We start from the raw sequence: 13,764 nt of genomic DNA on the forward strand, positions 1-13,764 counted from the left end.
ACCCCATTATCAGCTGTTATTACATTTATAAAAAAAAAAGTGAAAGGAGGTGGACAAGAGTGCAAGAGGCACACTTATAGAACTGCAGTAATGATGTATTAACCTCATCTCCATCTTTATAAATACTCCCCTTCAAGTCCTAGCCCCTGGGCACTAGTGACTGATGAGCAAAGCTACTCTGAGATTAAGAATAATGCTGAGGGACTGCATAAACAATGTGAAGTCAGTGCTTTGCAGATTATAGATTAATTTATACAATATCACTGGTAATACAGACATGGAGACAACAGTCTCCAAATGTTCTGCTAGCTAGAAGAACTCATCACTTACGGCACACTGAGGAATTTCTGTGATGATCACCTTCTTCACACTCAAGCTGAGCTACATTTCTGTTTTGTCAAAGCCATTCCACTTGAGCTAAATACTCCGAGTGGTTGGCAGCAACATCTCATTGCCCTTTTTTCAGAAAACAAAATCACGTCAGATGATCCCACCAAGGCATACACATGCAGAACATGGACAAACAAGAGCTGCCTGCTAAACAAGCACTAATCACACCTCTGTCCTCAACTCTTCTTACAGACAGGAAAGGACAGCTCCTCATTATCACAGTAAACTTTAAGCTATCCCATTCTAAACCTAAAAATACAACCAGAGGCAAATGGATTTCAATCATATTTCTGTTGCTATTACTACTTTGCCAGGTAAACTTCAATGGATTATTTCACCTTTCATTATTGATGAAATGAGACTGTATCTGTCTTGTTTTTTTTCCATCTGCTGATTGGAATTAGCCATGCTCCCTATACAGCATATGGACAACCTGAGCCTTAATTATGAAGTATGAATGCAGCACAGCATTTATCTATTGACTACATTTTTCCTGGTATTCTCCTTCTCTGTCCATGCTTGTTTTTCCTGTGTCTTTTTTTTTTCTCAGAACTGGCTATTTTCATGCATCAATATTGGCAAAGTAATAACAGAAGCGTTAAATTCCAAAATGAGACTGACTTTCAGAAGATAAAAGGAAAAAGGGAAGAAAGAGATTTTCATTCACAATTCATTAATAAAATGACAAATATGTTCACACAGTCACTTGAAAGTGTCTTTAAGATAAGCTTAAAAAAACCTCTTTTTTAATAAATAAATTCACAGGATTTTCTATATCCTTGCAAGCAAAAATTCAGCTCTTGCTGTCAATAAGATACGGTAAGCAAGTTAACTTTATGAGGCTTAACTACTTCTAGAATTATTAGTCCATTAGTATCTTGAACTGCCTAACATCTCTTGGAGGGTAATAGTCATTATGCTAATTTGATTTATCGTTCTTACATATTTCTATGTATACCACCTGTTTAATGCAAGAAATACAAGTTACTCATGCTTTTCATTTTTACTGTCAGCTATTAAAAAAAGACATCACCCACAAATTTCTCAGTGATCATGAAAATTATACAGGATTCCAGAGTACACTAATGCAATGGTAAGGTCATTATTAACATTCAGTCGTATTTTTCCCAGTGAAAAAGGTCCTAAACTATAAAAGAGCTGCTACTCTGTGAAAGAGGAAGATGGCCTTCTTTTTTCCTTTAACAGAACAGATGACAAGAGCATGCTCTGTCTGCATTCTCAAGAGATGCATTTCTTGACTTTTAAATTTGGTGTTATCACTGAAAGTCAATATGAAACAAAAAAAAACATGAACATAAACAGTATAGAGTTGAACAAGAATTCCTCAAAAGGTGATATATATAAGGAACCATGGCAACATGGTCACTCTCTAAGTACCTCTGCATCACTCCAGAGTGTACATTTGCTATGCTTAGCAGTCATTTCATTCTGCTGCATCCTGCACAGCAAATAGGAATGGCAAATGAAGACTGTATGAAGGCTTCTCAGTGTTGGCCAGAAAGCATCCCCCATTCCCACCCTTCTTCAGAAAGGCCTTTTACAAATTAATCACGGATTTGCTCTTAGTACCATTTTATGCTGAATCAGAACCAAAGTGCTGTCATCAGTAAGTAACGACATCAGTATAGTATCCAACTGATGTGAAATGAAGTACTACATCTCTCAGAATGCTGATGGAAGTGATCCGAGTATGAAAGCTCTTGACTTAGGAGATCAGTGCAAAGACTGAGATGACAGCTATAATTCTATCAAAAGCTGTCCACTTTCATCCGCAAATTAATTTTAACAATTATCTGCTAAGATACTCATACTAATGTATACAGACTCTGAATTCTGTAGTTGTAGGACTTGAAGCCGTTGAGAAAGGTTGATGTAGTTGGCTTACCAGGAAAATTTGAAAAGAGAAAAAGCAATAAAAAGGAGCTGAGAAAGGCTCAGTAGATAAATGTCTGCTCAGCAACACCTGGCTAAATAAGAACTGCAATAAGATTTTGTCTCTAGTGAAAATTACAGTCGGGAGGAAAAAGAGCTCCTCTCACGGGCTGAGAGAAATCATCTATGATAGATTTGTTAATCCCAGCCATCATAATTGTGTACAGAATGACATACAACACAATAACAACAAGTTGATTTCTTATTAATCATACAGACTTAACTGACTTAACTGAGTAAAAACAGCTCAAAAAAGGTGAGACACCCATGGTTCTGAACAGCTCAGGAATGACAACACCCACTTATCTTTTGCATCCTGCTCTATCTTATGCAATTACCAATTATACTACCAGAATTAATCTAGTTTATTACTGGTAGTGCAATGAACTAATGGGAATTTAATCCATCCCATTTATCACAATGGTGAAAAGAATTTTAATATCACTGTTTAGGAGATTATCTTAAGGTTTGTTTGTGCTGTTTTGAGCACATATTACTACTGAGTAGCGATCGCAACCTCTTATTTATGTTAACTGAGATAGCTCAGTCTCACTTATGAATTAGAATGCACTGACTTACATTGCCTTAACTACAGGTTTTACTTCCTGTTGTTTAGAAATCTACATGTGGCCAAATGCTGTGGTCTGCCTGGTAAATGCTGTTGAGGCAGTGCTTTAAGCCTGGCTGGTCAGATGAATTTCAGCCCTCCTCACTGTCCTCTTATCCAGCCTGTACTTCCTGAATGTCTGAGACAATGTTACAGGAGTGCGTTGAAAGCATCAGTAGAGTCAAAACAAGACCAAGACCAAGCTAGTCTTTTCACAGCACTGTAGTCACCTCAAGGTACTGTAACTATAATAAGGACTAAAATATGATATACAAAGCAGCATAACTCATTGTTATTATTTTTAAACTACTTAAAAAGAGTATATTAAAAGCATTAAAAGCAATGAACCTGCTTGGAATTTTGGAATTTCTATTTTTTTTTTTAAGATTTGCTATCACAAAGCCCTGTCATACAAACTCCATTTATGGGTATAAAAATTAAACCATTTCTTTAGCTGATAGTTGAGATATTTGTTTTTTATGGGATCCCTGCTGAAACAGTGAGCACAATACTTACTATGCTGTACTTCTAAAGCCAGGTTTCTGCTTTACATACTGGCTTGTTTTCTTTGATTACAATTTTCTTGCCACGAACCTGATTTACAAAATAGCCAAGATATAATTATACAGCAGGTAGGTTTCTTCTAGTTTAGGCGTCTTTTCTTAACAAGGCACTTTACTAATGTAATAACAAAATGTAAAACTTTGGCAATGAATACTTATACACAGTAGGCCTAATATGAAATGGACAGCAAACAGTATTTTTCCATATCTATATAAAAAACGTATCACCGAGACTCTTATTAAGAACTTAGCTTCTGCCAAGTTAAATATGTTTTATTTCATTCTTGGAAGGGTGATTAGATTTAGAAGTGAATTAAATATTTTTCAAGATATTAATAAATAGGTAATAAAATAATTAAGAATTAAATATTTTAAAAACTTGAGGAAAATAGCATACAGCTCTTGATTAGATTACCACAGACAGCAGCTCGATAACTATGTACACTCTTTTTGGAAAAAAAAAAAAAACCAAGAAAGCACTTTAGGCTTGAACATTTTTCTACCTAGGAAAGAATTCTAGGAAAGAATTTAAAATGTAAGTGCCCATTTCGACCCATAAATACTTAATCTGCACATACAGCTGCTACATTTGCCTGTATCTTTGAAGGCCAAGGCTTTAACTTTATTCTGAACAGAATATGTTTCTTAGTAGTTTTCCTTCTGATTATATTTCCTTAACATTCAGGTAGTTCAACCTCATAAATAATTTCTTCTTAAAACAAAATTTATCAGAGAAGTTCTTGAGAAAAGAGTCTGGTTACCAGATCACTGCTGCAATAAATCATACAAGCCACGTTAGAGGAGCAACAGAAATTACTACAGCTATATATAAACTCTCAAGTAACTTCACTTACAGAAAACTTTTAATACAAAGATTTAAAATGCACTTTATTAAAATTACTTCTCCGTGCACCATTGTATTGTGTATCACTTTAAGCTACAAAAACTGAGTCTTAACAGGAAAAAGGATTACATGCACACATAATTTCTAGGACCCACTTCCCACTGAAGTCACCCAAAATATTTTATATCATAACTAGAGGATTATGTGTGTTGTTCTACAGTTTCAAGAAGCTCCAGGTCAGAATTATTTGCATTCAAAATACTTAGGTTAATAGTTGAAATAATATATTAGCTAAATAAAATGCTCAGTATTTTTTAATTATTTCAACTTCTTTGGCAACATGCTGTATGTCCTTACTAAGAAAAATATTCCCCACATATAGCCAGCCATGTCCTGCCTCCACTCGGAGGGTTAAAAAGACTTTCTGATGCTCCATTATTCTTCTAAAGTAGGGAAGAAAAATTGTATGCCTAAGATGCCTTTCTTATTCCAACACCTCAAATGATAATGGTATCACAATCTGCCTAGAAACATCCTCTCCGCTACCAACATCAGTAGTTAGTCTTTCAATCCCAATACATCCAGTTCCATTCTCATCACAGTAATTCACTAATTCAACATAAGATGGTCTCACAATACACCAACTTTTTACTGAACTGCTGTTACAAGAAATTAAAAGTAGCTGTAACACCAAATTTATGCTGCTACAAAAATACAAAGAAGACATTTGGCTATGACTTAATTACGGTATGATAACTTCCATAAATGCATTAACAAGTTTCAACTTCCTCAAACACCTTCAACAGTCCTGCATAAAATTTTCTAGACAACAAAGTCAACAAAATACTCAAGACTCACACAACTATACTTTTCACTAGCCCCCAACAGTGTACAAAATACACAACAAACTAGGTCTTCACAAATTAAGACATTTGTACTGAAAAGAAGACCCATAGTATCCTACCCTGATTTCTGGCAAACTGTAGCCTACAAGGACAAATCACATTTCTGAATGTGGGTGAAGTTAAGCCACTACCACATGAGAATGAATTACTGCTGTCAAGAAGGGTAGAAACACAGAGTGGAAATGGACAGAATATTGTTTTCCACATACTGCTGTTTCCATCTTTTATTTATCAGCTGCGATCCTCAAGAGAGATCACTGAAAGTCTAAGAAAAAAAAAATTCCTAATGTTACTGAATGCTAGAAAGCAGACTTAATAAGGACATTGATTTATGGTACATTGTACTTTCTCCCAGTCTTCAGATCCTGCTGTGCCCACATTGTTTCGCTGGCAACAGTAATTACTGTATCTTTCTGTTCAACAATAATGCTATTTCTCCATTCTTTAATGCTACCTTCTGCTTCAGAGAAGTTGGCTACCTTTTTCTACCAAATTATCTGATTAACACAATTAAGTGTCAAACAGCCTGTGTTTAACTTGGAATTTGTTATTGTTTAAAGTATGAAGAATGAAATGAATGTGCTTCTGAAAACTCATTCATCTCTTTTTGAAGTATAGCCCTTCAGTTAATAAAATATAGTACAAAATTTGTCTATCAGCTGTATTACTTCTAACAATTTACTATTTTTTCTTCACCTCCATCTATGGATAGGTTGGAAGCATTGATTCGCCTTAGCAGGTGCTGTACCTCTTCTGTCCTGACATGTAGATACAGACAGTCTGACGGGAGGATAGAAGAATGCCTCACTCTTTCCTGCTGTTTTGGATTAGATATCAGTTAGGATAACAATACAGCTTTTGATCAGTCCTTAGCACACAAAATGTTTAATGTACTCGTGAGCATTCTAGTGTACCTCTAAATATCTTCAGATATATAATTAATCTTCCATATTTAATCAGGTTAATCATAGAAGGCAAATACAAATTGCAAGCTAGTATCAGATTAATTTTGCAAATATTTTTGCTTTAGGGAAACCACACTTAAATCAAAACTATTATTTCAGTCTTTCAGAACTGTATTAGTATTTCTAATACATAACCGTATTTTACAATTATTTCTGCTACTGAAGCTACTGGGAGTTGAACATGCAGCTCATTCATCACTAATATGACCTGATCTTTTACATTGTTAGTATCAAATTAACTGTAAGGAAAAAAGGCTTCATGTAAAGAGGCAAGCTCACAAGAGCACTGCAAGCTCTGTGTTAAAAAAAAAAAGTGTTTTTACAATCTTTTATGTACAACATTTAAACATAAATATACATGGCAAAATAAACTTGTAAATGAAGTTGAACTGAGAATATAAAGAAAAGTAGCATGGCATGTGAATGTGATAACAACCAGAACACAAAGAATCTAGACTTGTAACACCATATTAAAGCTACAAGCATAGTCTGCTGCTTATGTCACCTGTGCATATGAGGCCAAAATAGGATGTTCAACAAATGACTACTTGAACTACAAGAATGACACTGAGATACATTCAGTCAAGTATATGCATTTTCCTCAGAAAAGTGCTAGGTTAGACGATTCCAGGAATATAGCATTTGCTCACTGGAGAGTCCAGCGGAGAGCTACAAAGATGATGAAGGGCCTGGTGTATCTCAAGAGGAAAGGTTGAGAGAACTGGAATTGGAGAAGTTCAGCACAGAAAAGACTGAGAAGGGATCTCATCAATGTTTACAAATACCTGAAGGGCAGGTATCAGAATGATGGGGCTCTTTTGGTGATGCTCAGAGACAGGACAAGAGGTAACAGGCACAAACTAGAACACAGTAAGTTCCATTTGAACATGAGAAATAACTTTACTTTGAGGGTGACAGAGCATTGGGATGAGCTGCCTAGAGAGGCCGAGGAGCCTCCTCTGGAGATTTTGAAAACTGCTTTCCTGTGTAACCTACTCTAGGGAACTTGCCTAAAGCAGGGAAGTTGGACTAGATGATCTCCAGAGGCCCCCTGCAACACCTACAGTTCTGTGATACATCAGTTTATCATAAAAAACACGATCCTTGGTGGTTATTCCATGCCTATTTCTTCATGTTTTCCCCCATGATGGAATGTGGATTCAAAAATATTCAAGGCACAAGAGAGACAAACAGGATTAAATAACTGCAGAGTATAAAACAATTTGATAGCTAGCTTATTAAAAAATGGGAAAAAGGAAAAAATAAAGAAAAGCGGGTATTTCAGAAGAATGGAAACAGAATTAAAGAGGCCTCAAAGCACTATTTTAGTCTAATGGATGTTGGAGTTTAGGCACTAGGTGTAAGTACTGTAGATGTTTTACTTTCAAAAGTGAACCTCATGAAAAACAAACAAAAGGATCCAATTCTAAGTTTTAACTTGAAGATCAGTACAGACTACTGATGCAAACACATTAAATATTGCTCACTTAGGGAGTACAACAGTAATACATAAAGTAGCATTTTTTCAGTAGCCCACATATGAAGCCAATCTTAGTTACTGTAGCTTCTAATCAGAAATCCAGACTTGCTGATGAATGACAGTATTTCAGAAGGTACAGATTAATAAACTCTGACAGATCTGTGTAAATAATACGATATCATGTCAAGAAACTGCAAATTCTCATTCAAATCAGAATTAACTGCAAAAATGTTGAGAAAAACTGTTCTAGTCACTCTCTTTCATTGGTTAAAAAGACTTCAACTGCCTGTCTATATACTTAGTCAAAAGTGCTCCTCAATATTTAATTATAATTATTTATTTTCATCTATTAGTGGATTACCTAATATGTACACAACATATAATGTACAATATTATTTTTTCTGCATCTTACATGCTCTGTTATAATGGACCCTAAGCCTAAAACCAATTTAGACTACAAATAATGCAAAAAAAAATTAAACAGCTCTGTAAAGATACAGTTTTGCTGAAAATCTATTAAAACAAAATGAATTTTATCATTTTAGTTTTCAACTCCAAGAAGAATTTGCAGTGCTTATATGGTCATTATCATGTTATTTGCATGCAGCTCAGACATAACTTCTTCCCAGTGCATACTGTGCACTGTTTATCTTTGACAGCATCCGGTATGGCTGGATCTTCCTCAAACAGTATCCTGTTTCTGATACTGCTGAAAGACTGCTTTGGAGTACATATTAAAACATGTACTCATTTTATGTCTTTTACTACCTGCGTTGTTTAATAACCCCAGTCCCTGCTGGTTTTGTCACTGTACAGATGGAATAAATGAGACAGTTCTTGCTCCAGCAACCTGGAATCTAACCATAAGGAAAAACGATAACAGATGGGCAAAGAAAGAGGAGTGAGTGCAAGGAAGCAACGAAAGCTATTTTTGTTAAGGTAGTAGGAGGACATGTGTCAATCCAGCTATATTTGTAGGAGAATTTTAAAAATCAATTCAGATTTTTAACAGCCCTGTGGATGTTTACAGTGAGTATGTGGGGCAACATGATAGATAGCAGGATGATGGCTCACTCGCTATCAGACAATGGAAATTCTTGTTACCAGATGAGCAAATGCAAGAAAAGTAAAAGCAGCTCAGCCAGTGTAGAATAAGGAAGAAGTAGAAGGATGCGTATTGGGACAAACATTAGGAAAATGACAGCAGGAAAATGATGTCAGGAAGGTAAAATTAAAATGGTCAAGCTCAAAAAGAAGGACAGGCGTATCAAACTGTCAGAAGGTTAGAACCTGAACAAGAGTTCTGGCTGCACGGGTAACTAGGGAAAACTATACTTTTAAAATCATACAGGAAAAAAGAGGGATCTGAATGATCAACACACAGCACTGGAGAACTCCCTTTCCTGAATTACAACAGTAAACTTAAATGCATTTCTTTCAGGTATCAACACAGCCATTTTCTTCCATGTGCACGTTAATTTACCTTATTGATGTTACATTTCACACGCTGTTTAATTCAATTCACTGCTTAATGTCACAAGACCCCACCGTACTGTTTCACAGTCCAGTCCAGATTTGAATACACTCAACAATTCTTTGCCACCAGCAAACTGTGTTCACTCATGATTTGCTGCTGATCATTTAATGAACACGTGGAATACCAAGTGTACTGCTGAGCTTTTGCCTCTGAACACCAAAATACAACCTAAGCTTTGGTTCTCTCTTTTAACCACTGATTAATTCAGACAGAATTTGAATTAGGAGCAACTGGTGATTCAAGAAAAGTGGAAGAATATAAAGGAGGACAGGGATGGGATAAGACGATCCAGACATTCGAATTCTTTATTCCAGTAGTAGCATTTTAGTTCTTGTAAAAGATTAAAGGTATAGAGTGGATTATCTTTAAACTCTCTTTAACACCTACCCTTTATTTTCTTGTAGTATATTCAGTTGACCCAGTAGCAACAAAATAAATGGTGATTAAACCATTTTAAAGTAACTATTTTTTTCTTCATATATTTTCACTAGTTGTTGTATCTAAAATGCTTTCTATAAATAATTAAGAATAGAATGTACTGAGCAGAAATTAATACGCTGGTATGAAGAAAGTGGAAAAGCTTTTTGATATGGATTAATTTTTAAAAACCGAGGGAAGAACAAAAGTTTAACAAATATTTTCATTTTCCTACAGAATACTAACTGCGAACAATCTGAATTCCGAAAAAAAGTCATAGCAAGAATCACATCTTTGCTTATTCTCTAAAGGCTACCAAGCTAAGAAATAATATTGCAGTTACTTCAAAATTAGTTCTGAACTTTAAAAGAGGGCCAAAGTCTTATCATTAAAGCTAAGCCAGAAAATGGTTTAATAGAGAAAGTTCAACAAATTTCTCTTACAAGCTTGTTAATATAACCTTGTTGCTTATTCCCACTTTATCAGTTTTGCTTCTTAATTTTTCAATTTTTTTTCACTACTTGACCCACAGAAGAAACAAACAAAAAACCACTGACAAATACATGATTTTTCTTTTCCCTTATCAAGAAAAGACACTGGAAAAAGTATAATCCTTAACTCAGAATTAAATAGTGTAGTATCTACTGAGATCAATTAGTCTTAAGAAAATATTTGACAATCATTGATATTTAAATGTAATTTAATACTACTCATCCATCTTAACAAATACCCTGACCCTGCAGGGCTGCAGCTGCCCTAAATAGCAGCATCTATTACATAATCCATACTTAGGCTTATGTCGTTGTGCTGTAGGTTTCTCATCTAAATGAGATCAAAATCTCTCTTCACTGCTTACCACTGGTTTTAAGTCCTTAGTCTTCTTAAACAAAGGGTTGTTGCACTTTAAATCAAATAAGGTTGTAAGATACAGGAAGATCAGACAAGTGCAAGTTTATAGAAACCTGTATGACCTAGTAGCAAGCAATCTTTTCTAAAGGGTAACAACTCTTAAAAACATGAGGATAATAGGCAACAAGGTTTTGCCCTGCATCTCACCGAAGGAACCGAGCTGTCTGACACAGCATTGTAGCTAAAAAATATGGCACAGTACCAACAAGATATATTTTTGTCACTCATGTTATTTACGATTATATTTGACCACTTAAAGTAAATAGGACAAGGTAAATTTTTCAAGTATTTTGACAATTCTATGGTTTGATTAAGGTTCACAGAGTCTAAGGGTGTATACTAAGAATACAGTTTAGATCCTGAAACTGAAAGCGGGTACACCTTCCTGCATCTCATCTGAGTTGAAAGGCATCTGCTAACAAAAAAAGAGTTTGTAAAGAGAGAGACTGAAATTTTGTGGACAGCAATGAAAGGGACCAAAGAATGCAAGAAAACCATGTAAGATTATGGCTACTGCACAATGCTGAACAACAGATAGAAAAAAAAATGTATTTGCGCATAAAAACCTTTTGTCCCAATTGATTTGTGCATGACAGCACTAGATGCAAATACTTTGACTTTCTAGCAGATTTCCTGTTTCTGATGCAGAATGAGATGCACCATTACTCTGAGCAAATGTGCTACGTTATTTAAAAAATACTTGAGAGCAATCAAAAGAAAACCAGCATGATTAAGCAGCATGGTCAGAAATGCTATTCAAAATAAAGTAGTAGCCTTAAATACTCATATTTGTGTCCACATGGAAAATTTTTATAACGTATCAGGTGAGAAGGGGACAATTTGTGAAAGGACTAAGAACAAAGTGATTATACAACCTGTTTCAAATATATCAGAAACGGGAAAACTTCCAGAGAATGTGTAGGTGGGACCCATAGATCGCAACAAAGTTTTTTATAAAAAGATTTTGTGCATCCGTGGACTAGGAAAAAACTGCCACTGAAGGTGCACGTAACTGAAACAAAATTGTTTTATTCTAAACAGACAATATGGTAAGTAACAAATCCACAGAGCCAAAGCATATTCATCTAACAGAGCTAAACATGAGTTGTAATTTTACAGCTGCTTGATTTCTATATGAAATATCCTTTTCACTGTTGCTGTACACTACTGTAAACTAATGCACATATATATGCGTGCCTATAGCTGAATAAATAAACTCAAATAAAAGTTTTGGGAAATAAAGAAAAATGTCTTTATAATTCTTTATAACGGTTTTAAAAGACAATGTGCGCTTACCTGCTTTCTGACATTGTACTATCCTCTCATATAAGCTATCTGCATTTTCAACTAGAGTCCGGATGGTCTGAATCATCTGTAGAGAAAATAAAATATACAGAAATATCAGTAAAATTCATTTCTTACTGGCAATTTTAAATTTGAAAAATATTCTAAACTTAAACTGAAATCAGTAATCTATTGTTTGTTTTAAACATAACAAAGACATTCTTCTTCCTTGTTATGACCAAGCAGAAAAGTGCTGCAAATGTAGCGTAAGGACACAAAAAACATGATAGTTTTGGGTCAGGATCTGTGAACACTGGAGTAAAATGTCAATTCCATAACTCACTGTTTATCAAAACATATGGAAATTATTTAAATGTTTACCAGGTTGTTTGCTTTTGTTGGCTTGGGAGAAACAACCTGGCTTCCTCTTTGTTAATCACTCAGATGCTCAGGATGGTGATAGCTCATTGCCCAGTAATTGCTTCCATATTTATCATGCCACTGCTTTTCCAGATTTGCACCTCCGTATTTTCCCTTTCTGTGGCTAAACTTGGGCATGTGCATGAGCTAGCGCTAAGGAGGAAAACAAATCACTCGAGGCTTGTACTAGAGGATAAGGACAATAAATGATTTCCTTACTTGATCTTTCTCAAGCAAAAACCTTTCACGGAAACTCAGCCAAAAGCACACTGATTAAAATGGATCTGTGCAGATTCTTCAGCCCAGGATATGTATTCAGAAGGATGGACTTTGCTTTACCCCTTAACCATTAATGTCTCTGGGATCTAATCAAGCAGCATTATTTCTATGAGCAGATTTCCCTTCACAAAAACATTGGTTAAGCTAGATACACTAAAAAAAGAAAATCAAACACATCCAAAATTCCTGCTCACCAATACAATGCTTTAAGAGGCAGGACTACAGCAGTCCTTTCTCCCACCTAGTAGAGGAAGCTTTCCCCAGCTGAGTGACGCTGACATTGAGGCTGATTTCCTGAACACTGCTCTAAGTGCACTCTATAACTTCCTGAAGGGAGGTTGTTATGAGGAGGGGTTTGGCCTCTTCTCCCAGGCAACAAACAGGATCTGAGGAAACAGCCGCAAGTTGTGCCAGGGAAGATTTAGCTTAGACATAGGGAAGAGCTTTTTGTCTCAGGGGGAGGTCAGGCACTGGAATGGTCTGCCCAGGGAGGTGGTGGAGTCATCATCCCTAGGTTCAAGAGGCATCTGGACGAGGGGCTGTGAGACATGGTTCAGTGACTTGAGGTAGCAATGGTAGTGAGAGGACGGTCGGACTAGATGATCTTGTAGGTCCAAAACTTTTCCAAACTTGTGATTTTATAAGTGAGACATGAGCGAATTTGGAGAAATGGGTAAATGAGCCCAATTTTGGATCACAGAAAGCGTGCAAGCAAGAAGGAACACCACCTGTGGGGATGTAAACTGTGTTACAGGCTTCTATTATTTTCAGCTAGACAAAAATCTAGTTTAAGTAAATGACAAAGTATCTACAGGTAATTCTAGGTTAATTTCTACAACTACAGCTGTGGAGGTCACTGTACTGGATAATGCTTACATTTAACCTTCACATCCTGATTAATCTGTTTATAATTTCAAAGAATCTTTACCCTGACTTATGTCAATTAAAAAAAAAAAGAACTGCAAACTACAACAATAAGTGAGGAAAAAATAGTAACTGGATCAGGTTGCTAAGCTGCAAGGGAAATATTTTAGCTTACCCATTTTTAACTGGATTGTTCTTTGAATATAAATATCAATGCTCACTCAGGCAAAAATTGCCTATGCATAGAATTATGCTAATTACTAATTAGTTGCGATAAAGACAACAATTGTACAGAGAAGCTCATTTTAAACAATAGCGTATTTTACCCAGAAAGACTTCCATAGGGA

The 13,764-nt window shown here is 35.6% G+C and overlaps 1 protein-coding gene across 1 annotated transcript in view; it reads right to left on the reverse strand.

Moving 5' to 3' along the window:
* PLCL2 (phospholipase C like 2) overlaps positions 1 to 13,764 on the reverse strand; it is a gene marked incomplete at both ends in the record, with an annotated part of 97,968 nt that overhangs the window by 14,008 nt on the left and 70,196 nt on the right. The window contains one exon of the mRNA XM_079538184.1: positions 11,867 to 11,942. Within this exon, the coding sequence (XP_079394310.1) occupies positions 11,867 to 11,942 (76 nt within the window). The remainder of the gene's footprint in view (positions 1 to 11,866; positions 11,943 to 13,764) is intronic.

Source organism: Tetrao urogallus (assembly GCF_951394365.1).
Source record: "Tetrao urogallus genome assembly, chromosome: 7".
In the NCBI taxonomy this organism is placed as follows: domain Eukaryota; kingdom Metazoa; phylum Chordata; class Aves; order Galliformes; family Phasianidae; genus Tetrao; species Tetrao urogallus.